The 18,349-nt window shown below is 45.2% G+C and overlaps 1 protein-coding gene across 4 annotated transcripts in view; it reads right to left on the reverse strand.

Moving 5' to 3' along the window:
• The window catches only part of TENM4 (teneurin transmembrane protein 4), a 799,143-nt gene that overhangs the window by 140,963 nt on the left and 639,831 nt on the right, over window positions 1-18,349 (reverse strand). For all 4 annotated transcript variants that reach the window (XM_053561449.1, XM_053561450.1, XM_053561451.1 and 1 more), the window contains 3 exons: window positions 16,162-16,263; window positions 13,474-13,668; window positions 5,549-5,749 (listed from right to left, as the gene is read on the reverse strand). In XM_053561449.1, coding sequence (XP_053417424.1) covers window positions 5,549-5,749; window positions 13,474-13,668; window positions 16,162-16,263 — 498 coding nt within the window. The remainder of the gene's footprint in view (window positions 1-5,548; window positions 5,750-13,473; window positions 13,669-16,161; window positions 16,264-18,349) is intronic.

The following is an 18,349-nucleotide window of genomic DNA, read 5'->3' on the forward strand; positions in this document are numbered from 1 at the left end:
GGCTGAGCGCCTCTCTGGAATGGATATCGGAAGCTCAGTATCCTGAGGGGAGGCTTATGCTAACGCCCTTGTGCGGATGGGCCACCCAACCCAGCTATTTGGGTATAAATGCGTCAGCACATTCATGTAGAATCAGTGACCAGTACTGGGGCTGAGGGACAAGGATGGTAGAGAGCCTCTGAGAGAGCAAGCAAGCTGTGTGAGGCTGCAGAGACTCGCTTCAGGTCTTTGGGCACCATAGCTTCACTATATAGACGTCCTCAGACAAATTTGTTAGCATGAAAGAATTGTTTGGCCAATTGAGATCTAATCATGCATTCTAAAAATACACACTAATACTTCATTTATTGAGTGGTTACTGAATTCCAGCCTCCATGCTAGATATTTTGTGCAATATATTAAAGCTAGTTTGGAAAACAACCCTGCAAGGCAGATATATTAGCCATAGTCTGTTTATAAGCAGAGTCTTGAAAATCTACTTCAAATCCTAAGCAATTCTTACTGACTTCACATGCTACTGCCAAACTCATGCTACTGAATCTCTAAAACATCTCCACCTGTTGTTCCATGAAACTCAAATGCAATGAAATGATAAGGATCGTAAACCAGCAGCATGAGCATTTTATAGGCAGAATCTCTGCCATGTCCTGCTTCTGTAAGCTTGTAGACCCGAGGAATAAAATATAGTGAGTGGAATCTCTTAAATAAAAGTCATTTACACTAGACAAGACTGGAGTAAACTTACAGAGCAATGGAAATGAGGGAGGAATTTACAGAGCTGAGGACAGAGACCACAGGGTAGGGTGGGGGAAGATCTCAAGGAGAACCATGGAGGGGAAATGATGTGTCTAATGGGTTGCCTTTGGAAGGGTATCCTGAAAAATTTCACAAAACCTGAAAACTTCAGAAGTCTTTGGGCTCTGAAAGAAAGGTAGACTTTCCTAATTCCAAGGACTATCTCAAAGAGGTTAAATGCTTTCCCTTGTCTGAGACAGCTCTGAGCCAAGAGGATGAAAAGCTGACCAAAGCGAGGTGTGTGTGTGTGTGTGTGTGTGTGTGTGTGTGTGGTGGGGGAAGTTGCTCTCAGCAGCACTGCTGAGTGTACTCACCTGGTGCAAACATTGGTGCGGCATGGAGCCCAGGAGGGCTGCTCCCTGGGAAGGGCTTCAAGTGAGTGAACTGAGGGGGGTCTTGTCCAGGAGGGGTCTGCCTGGCTGGTAATGCACATGAAACTAACATGAGCTACATCTGGAAAGTGACAGAGGAGGAGCCTAGAGATTTATGTGTGGGGTAGGAGGGAAGGGATTAGCTGTCTGTCTGGTAGTGTCCTAGGACCCCCTTGCCTGGAGCTTTCTGCTGCAGCCCTCCTTCCCTTGTGTTCCCAGTGGGCTCTCTCTCTCTCTTTTTGCATGTTGACCATTTACTGGCTAAGTCATCCGCACGCGAATCCCTGAGAACCTAAGGCAGGTCTGGCCCTGTGCTAGGGATACTGATAGTCACTGACCTCATGGAGTCCATAGCTCAGTTAGGGAAAGACGTGATCACAATATATTGCTCAGTATATTTTAGGGCTTAGGAGAGACTTGGAGCCAGATGTGGCTTGAGTCTGGATTCTGCAACTTACTAACAGGGTTGGTGGAGGAGAAGGAAGATGCTGGCATGTAATTTAATCTTTCTGACTTTCAGTGTCCTCATCTGGAAAATGGTAATAGCAATACTCCTTTTTTAAACCTCCCTTTTCAGTTAAGAGTTTGTAGGGTAATAGCTGTGAAGCGCTTAGATGAGTGCCTAGGATGTGGTAAACACTAAGAGATGAGTGGCTTTTTAATATTCCATCCTGTGTGGCTTGTCAGGAAGAAAGACGAGACTGTTGACAAGGACACCTCTCTGGATGGAAAGGGGACTTGAGGCAAGGGCTCAGGCCTTGGGCACAGGAGGCCTGGATTTAATTTAAACTATGCCATGGGTAAGCTGAATCTGTTTGGGCTGGTCATTTTTCCCTCTCCATCTCTTTTCTATCTGTAAACAACAGCAGCAGCCATCACCTCCCCCCATCACTGCCACCATCGCTGTCATTACCACCATGCCAAATGATTCAGGAAGTGAAGTCGCTGGGCCCTGAGTTGAGAGGACTGAAATGTTTTGGGGGCTGGGGGTGGGGCATATGGCCTGTAATCTCTTCTGTTCCAACAGTGATCCTGTGTGCTTGATCAGGAAGGAGGACCACACGAACAAGCCTGAATTTAAGGAGGAATTTCTGAGACGAGACTGGAAGCCAAGTTGCTGGGAAGCCAGGGAACTGAGTAAACACTTGTATAAAATCTGACTTCACTGTTTCCACAAACCTAACCAAAGTGCTGGGGAAATTGTCAACTCACATTTCATTACAGGGCTGGTTGTTGAGTATAGGGCATGTTGATTTAAGCCGCTTTCATTAAATCCTGTTTTGGTGCCAAACAGCCAGACACTCATCTCAGGGAATTGACAGTCCTCCTTCCTAGGACTCAGCAGGGAGCAGGGACCCATCTCTGCCAACCCAAGAGCCCACAATCAACACTGATGGAGCAAGGATCATTTACGCTGTGTCTGCTGGCCTGCAGCCGCTGACGGGAGGCCTGGGCAGTATCTGTGCCAGCCCTGCCATGCCAGGAAGCAAGAAGCATAAATAACACGATTAGAGCTATTGCTTGTCCAGGGTGTGAGTTGCGCCAGATATTTTGAGCACCATTTTGCCTATATTTTCTCACCTAATCCTCATAATGATTCCATAAGGTAATTTTACCTAAGAGGAAACTAGGAGTTAGAGAGGTTAAGCCATTTGCCAAAGCCATTCAACCTATAGGGAGCAAGTGTCCCCCCCAAAAGCCCAGTGTCTGCTCCACTGCCCTGTAGCCAACTCCAAAACATAAAGACAGCCTCACAGCTCTTGTGGATCCATGCAAGGAGGCATATCTGGCTTAGCTTCACTGCAAAAACTCAATAGTTTTAAAACAGTTTCCACTCAGCGAAAATGCCCTTGGCAGGGAGGTGGTAGAAAGACATAAAGTGCTTAAACTATGACAGGCACTGTTCTATATGCTTAATGATCACGTAACCCACTGGGGTAGGTACTATGATGAGGAAACTGAAGTCAAGAAAAGTGAAGCCAAGTTCAGCATGTAGCAGAACTAGGACTGAACCCAAGCAGGCAAAGTCTACACGGCAGGGAATTACGAGAGGGACTTTCTTTCATTCTCTCTCAGATGGGCTTCCAGAGAGGAAGAGACAGCAGAGGAGAGACAGCGGCCTGTCCAGGCAGCAGACAGAGCTGGGCACAGGCAGATTCCCCCATCACCAGCATGCCTCACTTGCAGAGGCACTGCAACCCTCAGCTCTTCCAAGGGGGTAACACCATCCCTGCCCTCCCTGGCCCACAGGGTGCTGCTATGCAGGGTGTGTATGGGTGTGTGAGTGACATCTTTGTACGCTATGAGGCACTCAAGAAACACAGACTGTTCCTACTATGGCAAACGGAGATGGTAACTTTGAAGCTGTCTTTTAAACTCCTGGCCTTGTGGCAAATCATGTGTGGCCAACATGCATCGAGCCTACATCATGGGTCAAGCAGTATGCTAAACTCTTTTGTCTTACTTCAATAATTCTCACAGTAACTCCAGAAAGTAAGTACTACCATTATCTTCATTGTATAGCTTCAAAAAGTGATGTAACTTGCCCCATATTATAATAAGCAAGTAGCAGGGCTCAGGGCTTTACTCAACACATGGCTCTTCTTTGCCTCCATACATGAGGCCTTCCACATACATGTTCCATACCAGCTACAGGGAGTGGCCTGCCCAGGACTGAGCCAGGTGAGATCTCACAATTCTACTCAAAGTCCTTTCTGATGGTTCTGTCATCTCCTTTCATAGGGCCAACTGGAGAATACGTAGTCATCTCACCCAAAGTTATCCCTGCCTCCTGAGAGCTGTGGCGCTTCATCAGGGATTAACAGAGCAGGACGCAGTTATACACCTCTCATAAATTAGCTTTGCAGCCACATAATGAACAATGCAAGGCAGCCTAGCTTTAAGAGGACCATTTATCATACCGCTATAAACAGAGCTATATAAAAAGAATTATTCCTGAGACCCTGCACATCTGTGCTCACAATCATGTCTTTACATGAGCTTTGCAAACAAGGAAAAAAAGTCTAATTTAGACTGCATACTGAACATCAATTCTCTATTCAACAGGGAAAGGTAATTCAAAGTATTCCAGAGGCATGAATACTGCTTGAATCTCATTTTGCCAAAGGTCCCAACCATCTTTCCTGATCACAACCAGAACTGCTAATGTACAACATAATGAGATAATCTGAGCTTCACTTTGTTTAAATAATGTGGAGTGGTGAGGAAAATGATAAGAGAAAAAAATATATAGTTGAAGATGCTATCACTTTTTAGCTGTTTGTCCCTAGGCAAGATTAAAGTTTTTCCTGAGCCTAACTGGGTTTACTTACCTTAATTGGTTTGTTTGTTGCCTCCCCTCCCTGCTCCTAGAATGCAAGCTCTATGGGCAGGGATTTCCCGGTCTCTTCATCCCCTTTATTGGAAGAGCACCTAGTATGCCACAGGTACTCAAAAAGTATTCACTGACTAAAGTATTATGTAAGTTGGCTAAACAGAGATGATGGAAACCTTTCTCAAAGGGTTTTTGTGTGTATTAAATGAAATATTACTGGTGAACATACCTACTAAATACCAGTACTACGCTGGGTTGTCACGTATGTTCCAACTTAATCCTCACTTTGAGAAGGACCATAAATCACAAACCGTTTACAAACAGAAAGGTGCCAACCTAAGTATAAACCCTGAGGTGAACCAAATACAAGAGTCAAGAACAACTTCAATCATGGGTTCCTTCATTCATTCATCACTGTTTATTGAGTTCCTGCTGTGAGTCAGGCCCATGCTGAGTTCTGGAGCTGCAGAAACAAGTAAGACATTTGCTACCCTCATGGAGCTTACTGTCTAGCAGAGCTTTTGGCCAGAAAGCCAGGTAGGGGCCAGATACCACAGAACCTTGAACTGAGACTTCATTCTGAGGAATGGATGAGATGGGAGGGTTAGATAGCTGGGGCCTGCATCCTACAAAGCCTCAGCCCTGCAGAGCTCACCTAGGAACACTTTACCCATGGCCTGGCCTCTGGGGACAACCATATTAACATGAGAGAAGAGATTTCAATGAAACAAACCTATAATTATAAGTAACATTGTCCAAGGGCACTGTTTTGGATCTTAAGACTGCCACTAAGGAGGGAATGATGTGAAGATGTAAGTTTTAAATTCTCTTTGCATCTAAGAGTAGAGGCATTGTAGGCTAGAGTTCAAGGAAAGAAGAAAAGCATTCATGGGGAATGCACTGCTGTGTGACTGCAAACATTGGGGACAGGTCCCTGATGAGGGCCGAATGGTTAACATTGTACAGTGGACCTTCACCCATGCAGGTCCCTCCTTCCCCCACCTCCTTCCTAGCTCCTTCCATCCACCCTTCCTCTCCCCACATTTACCTATAGAACAGTCATGTCCAGTCCAGCTTGGGTCGCAGCTGCAAAGCCCAGTGTCCGGGAGGAAGGTTCCATGGCCTGAACATTGGTCTAAGCATGTGGCCCTGGGGGTCTCGCAGTTGGTGCCTCCCCATCCCACAGAGCAGTGGCACTCGCCTCTCACACAGACACCGCGGCCTGAACAAGTGGGGTCCATGCAGTCCACTGTGACATGGAGGAAGGAGAACATAGGTGAGCACCCGACCAGCAAAAGTTGAGTCATCTTTAAGCAAACTACTGAACTTTATAGGAGAGGGCGTCACACATCCTGGCAGAAGGACACAGAGGACACTTGGTGAGATGAAGAGCAGTGTTTTAGCAAATGGCAGGCCGAGGTTCCCAACGCTACCCAGTGATGGTTTACTCCCTAAGTCTCAGCTCCCTTCCCTCCCTCTTGGTTTGTGGTATGCACAGAGTAAGAAATCTATCCCAGTTTGTTTATTTTTGTTGTTGTTGGGATCGCCAACTCAGTCTTCTTCATAAAATCATTCCCCAGGCCAACATTATCAAGAGTTTTACCAGGCTTTCTTCTAGGATTTTTATCATTTCATGTCTTAGAGTTAAATGTTTTATCCATCTTCAGTCAATTTTTGTAAGGACACAACAATTAAAACAAATAGACAACCTTCCGAATGGTAAAAGATATTTATATATTACAAATCTGACAAAACGTTGGTAACTAGAATCTACAGAGAACTCAAATTAATCAACAAAAAAGAGCAAACAAACCCATCTATCATTGGGCAAGAGACATGATAGAACAGTGGTTGTCAACCTTCCTAATGCTGCGGCCCTTTAATACAGTTCCTGTGGGTCGTGACCCCCCAGGTTGAGAACTGCTGTCATAGAACGTTCTCTGAAGAAGACAGATGAATGGCTAACAAACATATAAAAAAAACACACATCATCCCCAATCATCAGGGAATACAAATCAAAACCTCTGGAGATATCATCTAACCCCAGTGAGAATAGCCCCCATCACAAAGTTCCAAAGCTGCAGGTGCTGGCATGCATGTGGAAAGAAGGGAACACTTTTACACTATTGGTGGGACCGCAAACTAATATAGCCTCTTTGGAAAAAAATATGGAGAATCCTCAAAGAACTCAAAATAGCCCTTCCATTTGATCCCACAATCCCATCACTAGGCATCTACCCAGAAGAAAAAAAAATCAATTTATCATAAGGACATTTGCCCTAGATTATTTATTGCAGCTCAATATACAATTGCCAATATGTGGAAGTAACCCATCAATCCATGAATGCATTAATAAACTGTGGCATATGTATACCATGGAATACTATTCAGCCATAAAAAGATGGAGACTTTACATCTTTTGCATTAACCTGGATGGAGTTGAAACACATTCTTTTTAGTGAAGTATCACAAGAATGGAAAAGCAAGTGTACAATGTACTCAATACTAATATGAAGCCAGTAGATGATCTAATACATGCTCACACAAGAGAAAAACTCAATTTAATTCAAGTTGGAGGGGAGGGGAGGAGGGAGTGGATTGGGGCGCTCCCACTGACAGGCACAATGTAAGGGTGCAAGACACACCCGTAACGGGACCTTACCTAACAAATGCAAACACTGGAACCCAACCATTTGTACCCTTATATTAATCTAAAATTAAAATAAAAAACGAAATGTATACCAAGCATCAGCATAGCACCAGCGCCTACTGTAATAGAGAACACAACTTTGTTTTCTCCACTTGTGTTGTATCGACCTCCTCAAAGAGTGCCTGGCATCCTGCAGGTGCTGAATCAATCCTTAGAGATCAACCTGTATTATCAATTCATAATGCAGGCTTATTTTATGTGAGCTTGAGACTGAAATAAAGCAATTCCTTAACTTAAATGAGAATTTATTTTGTATTTAGATCCATTAGATTCCATCATCTTCCTTCAATTCTTGTGATTGATAAGAACTTCCAAACTTCACTTTCCTGAGGGCAAACATTTCAATGAGTATTCAAAATTACATGCACTGACTCTGCACAGCTTCTCCTGAGGTTGTTGTAGGTGAGCTGTGCAGCTGTGGCTCACAGCCACACAGATCCCGCAGGGCTCCTAGGACCCAAGGTCAAAGTGGTCTCCAGAGACCAGCCCAGAAAGGACATAAGGCGAACAGCATTGTGGGTTACCTGCTCTGTGCTTGTCCTGTATTAAGTGCTTTACGTACACTATCAGATCCAGTTTTCTTAATAACCCCCTGAGGTGCAGATGAGGAAACAGAGGTTCAGAGAAATTGAATAAGTTATACCAGATTATGCAGCTAAACGCTGCCAAAGAGGAATTGTTTTACTCAATTTTTTTTTGTGGTAAAATACACACAAAATTTACCACCTTAACCATTATGAAGTGTGCACTGCAGATTTATTAAGGATACTGATATTGTTGTGTAACCATCACCTCTGTTCATCTCTACAACTCTTTTTACCTTGCAAAGCTGAAACTCTGTGCCCATTAAACAATTCTGTACTTCCGTTTTCCTCTAGCCCCCTGGCAAACACCATTCTGCTTTCTGTCTCTAGGAATTTGGCTACTCTGGGTACCTCACAAGTGCAATCATACAGTATTTATTTTTTTGTAATGCCTCATTTCACTTAGCGTAATGTCCTCAACGTTAACCCATATTGTGGCATGTGCCAGAATTTCCTTCCTTAGACGGCTGAATAATATTCCATTGTACATGCACCGCATTTGTTTCTCCATTCATCCTCTGAGGGACACTTGTGTTGCCTTCACTTTGGGGCTATTGTGAATAATGCTTCTATGAACACGGGTGTTCAAATATCTCTTCAAGACACTGCTTTCAAGTAATTTGAAGAGATGATCAGAAACAGAATTACTAGATCATATGGAAATACTATTTTTATTTTTTTGCCGTACGATTTTCCATAATTCTACAATTTTACATCCCCCCTGGCCGTGTACAAGGGTTCCAGTTATTCTACATCAGAGAGGAATTTGAAGACAGGTCAATCTGATTCTAAGCCAATGACATTGCTATTCACAGCTGACTTTTTCAAACCAAAGCTTTAATTATGGGACTACACAAAATTATCAGACACCTCTAGGTGTCCTGAAAGCACTGCATAAAAAAGGTAGGAGAGTATTGAGAATTAACTTAAGTAACTCCAGTTCATATGGCAAATGTAAAAGGCAGCAGAGAGAAGACAAATTGGCAAAGAAGGTCGGTCCGTGTTCTCTACAGAAAGCTAAAAAGTTATCAGGTCTGTTGTTCTCTTTAGGGAGGTAGAGATTCTATCCATTTTGTAATTATAAGGGGACAGTGGTGTCCTGGTGGGGCCCCAACAGGTAGCTGTTGGAGAAGGAGTATTGTAACACTGCAAGGGGTATATTCTTCCTTAAAGGAGCTTGTGGGGAAGCCCTGTGCTGCAGAGGAAAGAACTTAGCATTTGTCCTCTGAGATCCTGGGTTTAAGGGTCAGAGGACACAAGGTGGCAAGCCGGTTCTATGACCATGGTCAAATTATGTATGTGCTCTGAGCTTGCCATCTATAAAGCAGAAATGGTAAAAATACCTACCTCTCAGGTTGCTATGAGACCAAATGACACTGAGGACTTGAAAGGATTGTGAATTATTGCAAACAAGATTTTTTCCCATCATATCAGGACATTCAGTAGCATGGGTTAGGCAAACTGGCCAGAGCTCATTTATAAATCTGACATCCTTTAAATTTATTTATTAATCATATTTTATAAACCAGTATATTTGAATTTTACATAAAAGAAAGGGCAACCCAGTTCTAGCACAGACGCAAAGTGCAGACTACAAATGGCAACATTTTAGGAACATTCATTTTGAGAACCAGCTTATTAAGAAAACTATTTCGCTATTTAGATTTTTAAAGGAGTTCAACTTGACCTAAATGGCAAGTAAGATAATCAGGGGTCCGAATTGACCATTTGCTAAGAATGTAGTAGTAATTACAGTATCAGCAATAATTTAGCCCCTCTTACATATATAAGATCTCACTTAATCTTAACAAGTAAATACAAGGTAGCTACTATTATTATCCTCATCTTACAGATAAGGAAACTAAAGTATAGAGAGGCCAAACAACTTGCCCAAGATCTCACAGCAGTTGAGAAGAGGAATTTCAATTTGAATTATTTTTTCTTGGTGTAGGCCTTTTGCTATTTCCTCTTGAATCTTACTGGTTCAAAAATACATGTACGCATATATACTTACACAAACATATAAAGTGGTTTAAAAATATAAACCATAACAAAATAAGAAAAGAAATAGGGCAATGTGGAAAATCAATAAAGCCAAACGAAGGGAAAGAATCTCTTCTGAAGTCTCTGGACACTGTTTAAAAACAGAGCATCACCTATTAGAGTTGCTGGTAATTAAAAATAATAATAGTGATAAATACTCATGATCTGCCTCGGATCTCAGAACCTCAGAAGACTTATCCTGGCCCATTAAGCTACTGTGATAATTCCCTAGATCTAGAGAGCTTTCAAATTGGATAGGAAATAACTCAGCAGTTCCTGTCCCAAGGCCTATAAAAGTATTTCCTGTTCTGTGAGTACCTGGACCCCAGTTTTGGGTTGAAGCTGTCTCTGAGAATCCCAGGGCATCCTTAAGGTTGAACTTATAAATCTCTACCATTAGTGAGCAGGCCGAGGGGGTGCCAAGTTTAGCAAGAGGCCTTTGGCATCACAGTCCTGTTCTTCCTGAGATGTAGCGAGTCTAATAGGGACCTGGAAACCAGCAAAGTAAATCACATGCTTTCAGCAGATGGTCCAGGCAGAGAACAAAAATCAGAAGGACCCGCTGTGAGGCTGCCTCCAGGCAATTAATCTTTGCTTCTGAAGGTCGATGGGGCAAAGTGAGTTGCAGCAGGAGGGAAGTTTTGTTTTGTTTTGTTTTGTTTTTTGAGATAGAGTCTCAGTCTGTCACCCTGGGTAGAGTGCCATGGTGTCATCATAGCTCACAGCAAACTCAAACTCTTGGGCTTAGCCGAAGATCCTCTTGTCTAAGCCTACTGAGTAGCTGGGACTATAGGTACCCACCATGACATCTGGTTAGTTTCTTTCTATCTTTAGTGGAGTCAGGGCCTTGCTATTGCTCAGGCTGGTCTCGAACCCCTGAGCTTAGGCAATCCACCTGCTTCAGTCTCCCAGAGAGCTAGGATCATAGGTGTGAGCCACTGCACCTGGCCAGGAGGGAAGTTTTAAAGATCACTGTGTCACAGGAGCGAGGGCAGTTCCAGGGATCCTCAGCTGAACTGGCTGAGATGTCTACAGGGAGGACATCGTCCCTGCACTGTGCCGATCCTACACCTAGGGCCGATGTGTATGCCACAGTGATGCTCTGCTGACTCTGGATCTGATGTGTATGCCACAGTGATGCTCTGCTGACTCTGGATCTGCGCTCCCTTGCTGGGGCCTCTGGAGTGGCTGGCCCCCTAGGCTAGGATTAAAGTTGTCTTGTTTCCATCCCTCTGGGACAGCTTCCCCAGGGATCTGTGAGTAACCTGGGAAAAGCTGGCTGGCCTGGGTGGAGGAGCACGGTGCTGAAGGGGTCAGGCAGACTGGCTGAACTGCGCTGTGGAATCAGCCTAACTTAGTTTCTTCCTTGAAGACCTGCCAAACAGTTACATTTTTCCCTTTGCAGAGCTTGCCGTTCAAGCCAAAATTTCTGTCAGAAGCACAGCCCATTAATAAAACGATAAGGCCTGCACAACCAGGCTGCAAACACAACCCTTTCTCCACAACAGTCCACGCTTCAGTGACCGCACAAGCTATTAGACACTCTTCAATTCCAAAAACACAGGGTCTCACTTTCACTGCAAATCATCTAGGTTTGTTCTTTTCTGCTCCTCCCCCAACTCCCTCCAAGCGTTCTACTGGCTCTGTTCAAGCTTTAAAAAATATGGGGTAATAAACTTCAGAAGAAGGAAGAGAGGGGAAAAAAGTAAGCTTGTTAGCTGATGTTTTATAAACACAGTGAAACCCCGTTAGCACAGAGCTGAGGGAGAAATCCCACTTTGCACACAAGGACCAGGCAATGACACTTCACCAGAGGAACAGAAATAATAAAAGGAATCAGTACCAGATGGCCCTCCTCAGAAAAGAAAGCAGGAGTAAAAACAATTCTTTTCAGATAGATGGTATAAATCAAACTTGTAAACAACATTTTTTAAATCTCTTTGTAAGTAACCCTCAGCTCTGGGGCACCATCCAGTGGGCCTCATACAAAGAGGGCGGCTCCCCCTCCCTGGCCCACACAACACTGTTGGGGTTGCAGGGACAGCCACAGTTTCAAGGGGAATCTCCTCTTTGTTCCTCTCACTTTCTCAGGGACTAGTCTCAAGTGACTAGAGTGAAAAGGGAAAATAGATGAAGGTTGCCGCTCTCTGGATAAAAATGGTATGTTCCCTTGTTCCAGGGACTGGCCATCCTGTGTCAGGCAGCCTAACGTTAACAGGCCTGAATCAAGACTCCAGCCACACTTGGGGTCTACAGCCTGTCTGAGAGAGGTGAGGCTTTTCTGACATCAATCCCTTCTTGTTTCCTACTCTTTGAAAACAGGCCTGTTAACACTTTCTGTTTTTAGGGAAAGTGATGCTTTGGGTGAGGGGGGGTCTCTGTTAAATACCAAAGGGGTTCAGAAGACCAGCTCTCCCTGGAGTCTCTGCCACCCACTGGGGAAGGTGCCAGGGTGCTCGATAGCGGCAGATGGGAGGAGATGACAAGCACGCAGCCAGCATCATCCATCAATTTCAAATGGCAAATTCCATTCATTTCAAAAGACCTGGGGTGAAACAGGAAATGTGCTTCAATTGTCCCAGAACAATAGTAATAATATAAGAGCTCGCATTTATGGAGCGTTTATTATGTATCAGACACTGAGCTAAGGGCTTTACATGGGTCATTTAATTCAATCCTCACAAAGGCCCTCTGAGGAAGGTATTCCCATTTTATAGCCCAGGGAACTGAGGCCAGCCAGTGGCTGGGCCAGGACCCTGCTTGCATCTGATTCCAGAGTGTGCACTCATAAAAGCTACTTCATGTTGCTTCTGAGTGAGGCTCTTGCTTCCAGCTGGAAATCCTGCGCCGTTAGGAAGAAAGAGCACTGGATGGGAAGTAAGGAGACCTAGGTTGAATCTCAGCCCCTTCATTGGTCAGATCTATGACCACGGCATGTCACTGCCTTCCCTGCGCCTCAGTTTCCTCACTTGCAAAATTGAAATGTCCATTTATCTCACCTGCTTAGATTTTGTAGGAAAGAACTGATGTTGCCATAAATGAGGTCACTTTCTAGCCTCACTCTGCACAGCCACATGCTTCTTTATGAAGAAGAAAGACATATTCCTGAGCACGGAAGAGCCACACACAGAAACACACACACACACAACGTGATAAAGGAAGGCGAAGTTTGGAGGTCTCTGACAGGATGAGACTTCAGAAATGGAGATATAAAAGGAATAGACAAGCTTAGAGGACAGTGGAAAGAACTTGGGCTATCACGCCAGAAAAACTAGGTTCAAACCCAGCTCTGCCATCTCCTAACTGTGTGACCTTGGGCAAGGCATTCGACTCAGTTTCCCCACCTGTAAAGTGGAGATGATTTCTCCTCTCTAATGGGGTCTGAAGTTAAAATAGGAGGCTTCTAACACAAGGCCTTGTGTATGGTAAGTGCTCAATAAATGGCAGCTCTCGTCCCCTCTGCTAACCAGGACCCTGATGAGTCTGTCCTTTTCATTTAGATTAAATACTGTTGCTGTCCTGGCTTGGAGAGTGGGAGTCTCCGGGGGTCAGGGAGCTTCCTCTGCTCCCTGGATGCCCCCTGGGCACCATGTGCTGGCCTCTGTCTCAGAGGAGGGTGCCACCCGCAAGTCTTACCTTCCTCGCAGCTCTCGCCCTTGTAGCCGGGGTTGCAGATGCAGGTGCCCATGATGCAGGTGCCGTGGTTGCTACAGGTCACGTCGATGCACTGGTTGGTAGGCACATCACACTCGGTGCCCTTCCAGCCGCTGTGACACAGGCACCTGCCCTTCATGTACTGGCCATTCCCGCTACAGAGCACAGGGCAGGAGGCTGGGGAGACAGCACCGGAAGGCTCATGTGACACCATGCCCAGTGTACCCTACCTGCCTCTGTCCCTTTCTGCTGTGGGCCTGACTGACTTGACCAATAAGCCATAAACACGTGTGTCCATCTGTCTGCTTCTCTTGCTTAATTTTATTCCAGTTTTTATTTATTTATTTGACACAGAGTCTCAAGCTGTCACCCTGGGTGGAGTGCTGTGGAGTCATAGCTCACAGCAACCTGCAATTCTTGGGGTCAAGCCATCCTCTTGCCTCAGTTTTTTTTTTTTTTTCTATTTTTAGTAGAGATAGGGTCTTACTTATGCTCAGGCTGGTATTGAACTTGTGAGCTCAAGTTATCCACCTGCCTCAGCCTCTCAGAGAACTAGGATTACAGGTGTGAGCCACCATGCCTGGCCTTATTCCAATTTCAACACACCTGGAATTGTAGGTGCAGGTGTGCAGGGCAGGGTCTGGCAGAGCTGCTGCTCACTTTCCCCATTTCTGTCACACCACTGATGGGATGCCGTGCTGCCAGGAACCTTAGGCAGGAAGCCACAGTCTATTCCCTGGTGTCACTGGAAAAGACAGTGGCTGGCTGTCTCCTGCCTCAAATCACTCCTCCAGCGCTTTCCTAAGAGCGCTGTACTTTCACTTCCCACACCTCCTCTGCAGCACCACTCACTGTTCTCTTTAACCAGTAAATCTCAGCTGTCCTTGCCTTCGGGCCTCTACTCCAGATCCAGACAGCACTGCCCCCTTAAGAGAAGAGCTGAGCCCAACTTGGCTCTCTTAAGTATTATCTTCTCATTCTGCTTCTTAATGTAAAGGGTTCTGTGATCATCTCTACGAAGGACACGATATAAAAATAAATTATATTGCATTGTGCAGTAAGTACTTCCCAGCTTCCTAAGGCTGTTTTATACACGACTCTTAACTTTAAGTGCATATGGGATGAGACAGTTAATTCTCGTTAGAAGGAATGACTCATCTCCTCTCTCTGCTCCACCTTCCCTTGGCCCCGACCTGGCTTCTTTCCTATTTAAAAAACTCAGCAGTAATCACTGTGCTTCTGTGGGGCTACCTGCTTTGCTGCCGCAAACTGAGCCTATCTCCTGATAGGAAGGACAAGCAGAATGTCCGGAGCAGTAGAAGGGCACAATATTTGCAGGGCATGTCTGCTTCCACTCGTGCACCACTTCGCAAGCCTCAAAATTCAGGTCCAAGGTCACTTGTGTAGCAAACCTTTCCCAATCTCCATGTATTCCATGCTAAGACAGCCCCTCCCTTTTGTTCTGACCAATGCTCCCCATTTTAAAGTTACAGTTTGTTCTCCTTATAGCGCCTTACTGTAGTCGTTTCTGTATTTATTGCTCCCTGAGACTGGACTAAAAGCCCACAGGATCGGAGCACTCAGGTCTTAGCATAGAATTGAGTGTTATGTGGGCATGAAGTGAATGACTAGAGAGAAAAGATGAAAAAACAAAAGGGGCCATTGTAGTTTCCCAGAGGAGTGACAAATTCTCCAGCCTACATATCTCCTCATTAATTATTCCAGGACAGGAATGAAGGCTGACAGCCCAGGGCAGACTGTGAGCAGCTTTTCAAACTATCTCCATGGTAGTTATCATTAGCCCTGGATGTTCCAAACATCGGGCAGTGCTGGGGGCCTGTGTGGGGAAGAGCAGCCCAGCCTGTGGCCTGCTGGGTGACCTCAGCCAAAATTCTGCCTGCATGGTTAGGAGCAGCTCCTTGGCCTCCTATCTACAGGCCAGGGAGAACTCACACTTGAGTGAAGATAAGTGTCAAAGATGCTCAGCCAGGGCTGATCATTCTTCTAAGGGGAAATTGAGTTTTTATTTTTTTATTTTTATTTATTTTTTTTTTTTGTAGAGACAGAGTCTCACTTTATGGCCCTCGGTAGAGTGCCGTGGCCTCACACAGCTCACAGCAACCTCCAACTCCTGGGCTTAAGCGATTCTTTTGCCTCAGCCTCCCGAGTAGCTGGGACTACAGGCGCCCGCCACAACGCCCGGCTATTTTTTGGTTGCAGTTTGGCCGGGGCCGGGTTTGAACCCGTCACCCTCGGTATATGGGGCCAGCGCCTTACTGACTGAGCCACAGGTGCCTGCTGGGTGGTGCCTGTGGCTCAAGGAGTAGGGCACTGGGCTCATATGCCAAAGGTGGTGGGTTCAAAGCTGGCCCTGGCCAAAAAAAATAAAAATAAAAATAAAAGGACCCTGCTGCCACTCTGCCTGCCCAGCAATGGGCACTAAGTTCACTGCAGCTGCCCCTGTAAAAACCCTCCCTTCCTGACCTCCTAGGTCACCTGCATGTGGGTAACAGTGGTTCACAAGGACACAGCTCTGCCTGCACAACTCCCTGAAGAATGGCCCTTGGGAGCCTTTCTTGGGGCTTCAGATAGTAGCTCTAAGAAGTGGAACTTGAGCTTCCTGAGGGATCTAGGGAGAAAAATTCCAGATCCCTCTTGTAGATTTCTCACCTCTGCCACAGTCAGGGCCCAGGAAACCCAGGAAGCAGTGGCAGGTCCCAGAGATGCAGTCACCGTTGCCGTAGCAGTTGCTGGGGCAGTTATCCACCGATTCTGGGAGAAGAAAAGAGACGGGGAGTTGAAAATAGAAATTTCTTTACCCAAACAGAGAGCCTGTGAATCAAGCCTTAGGTTAACCAAGGCCCATATATTTGAGCTACTCTGGCCCAGTCACTGGAGAGAATAAACAGAGTTAAAATTCCATGGACATTAGGTGAGGTGTTCTGGAAAATGCTTTTAACAAATTTTTATAAATCAAATAAATGTATCTACAAATGCATTAACAATTCTTCAGTTAAAAACACTGAGAGAAAGCCATTTAACCTGTTAATAGTAGTTACCTGCGGGTGATAGGTTACTGAGTGATTCTTGTAGTCTCCTTTAAACTTTTCTGTTTTTTAAGTTTTTCTTGTAGTTGGTGATATTCCATTAAATTGTTTTTTCATAAAGTTACCGGGCCTTTGCAAATCTGTCTTTTTCCTCCTCTGGTTTTTCATGTAACTGTCCAGGTGCCCCCATCTCTCCTGGGGATTACTACAGCAGCCTGACCGCTCGCCTCCCAACCTTCACTCTTCCTCTCCGTCCTGATGTATTCACTACCCTGAGTGATCTCTTGGAAACCAATCTGATTCCGTCACTTTCCTGCTTAAAACCCTTCCATAGTTCCCATTTGCTGGGATGAAAAAAACCCAGCTCTTTCAAAAGACATGAAAGTTCTCTTTCCTGTCCCCTTTGCTCTGGGTCCCCAGAGTCTGCTCTGTCTGTGTCCCCAGAGTCTGCTCTCATGCTCTCTTTTTGTAGGATTGTTACTTTTCCTAATCCTCATTGGCCAGGAAACACAGAAACAATTTCAGAAAGATTTTAATCAAAAATTAGACAATATTTTATTGCTCCAATTAGTAAACTCACTAACTATAAAATGTATTCATTTGGAATAGTCCCTTTCTCAGTGACGTCGGATGTGGAATAAAGCAAAGAAGTATATACTGAAGAGGTAGCAGTGATAAATGAAGTGACCTGCTGAAGGCCACTGGTACTAAATTACGGAGGCAGGATTGGAACCCAGGCCTTGGGACCCCGTGCCTGCTCTTCTTTCATGACACTGTGCTACCTGGGCCTTGAAGGAGTATGTCTTACAGCAGAATCCAGGTAAGTGAACAACACAGATCTGTGGGTATAGGGCCCCACAGGTCCCTCAACCTTCCTTCTTTATCCTGACAGTGACACAGAGTGCCTGGCCTGGTTTGAAATCCAGCCATCTGCATCTTTCCTGCAGGTTTGAGCAGGAGAAGCTTGTTTAGGTTGCTGCCCAAAACAGTGAAAGAAACTCACCCCAGCCCCGAGCAAAATGCCTTAAACCTTCACACAAACTCCACGCTGGGCACCCCTTGCGGCCTAGGTATGTCCTATCTCGTGCTCTCTGCCTGATGATTATTGCAGCATGCTGTAAGTTATGTCCCCCAATAAATGCTTCGGACTGATCATCTTGGCGTTTAGTAGGACTTTCTTTGGAATCCCAGCTGACCCCATCCTGTGATGATTTGGAACACACCCCGGTGGGAACTGCCTGCAACTGTTTGTGGGGCAACTCTAGCTGTGGGTTCACTGGATGACATAGGGGGACGTTGGGGGCAATGCCAAAGGCCACTGGGATCCAGTTACAAGGTAGAGAATTCTAAAACTTTCAGAGCCTGCAGCATCAGGAGACATCCAGCCCTATTCTCTCCTTTCAGAAAGAAAGAAACTGAGACCCAGAGGAACGGCAGTGACTTGCTCAAAGTCTCAGAGTGAGTTAGAAGAGTCAGATGTGGGAGTAGAGGAAAAGGTTAGTTAGGCAGGAAGAGTTAATGATTCATTCTGTTGCCTTAGCTCATAAATGTAAGTCATGAAGCCCAGATTAAGGCCTCTGTTTAATGAAATGTTACCATGTAAGACACGAGTCTTGCCTATAAGAAGTGTGCAGCTTGACTGGGAGAATAAGATCATAAGTAAATGGCCACCTGGACAGGAACACAGGGCACATAAGAAGCTCTGAGTAGAGGGAAGAAAGAAGCTTGGCTTGGGGGTCCATTATTTTGGCAGGCTCTGTGACCTAAAGGAACTTTCTTTCTTTCTCTGGGCCTCACTTTCCTGATATGTA

The sequence above is a fragment of the Nycticebus coucang genome, chromosome 14 (genome assembly GCF_027406575.1).
Source record: "Nycticebus coucang isolate mNycCou1 chromosome 14, mNycCou1.pri, whole genome shotgun sequence".
NCBI lineage: Eukaryota > Metazoa > Chordata > Mammalia > Primates > Lorisidae > Nycticebus > Nycticebus coucang.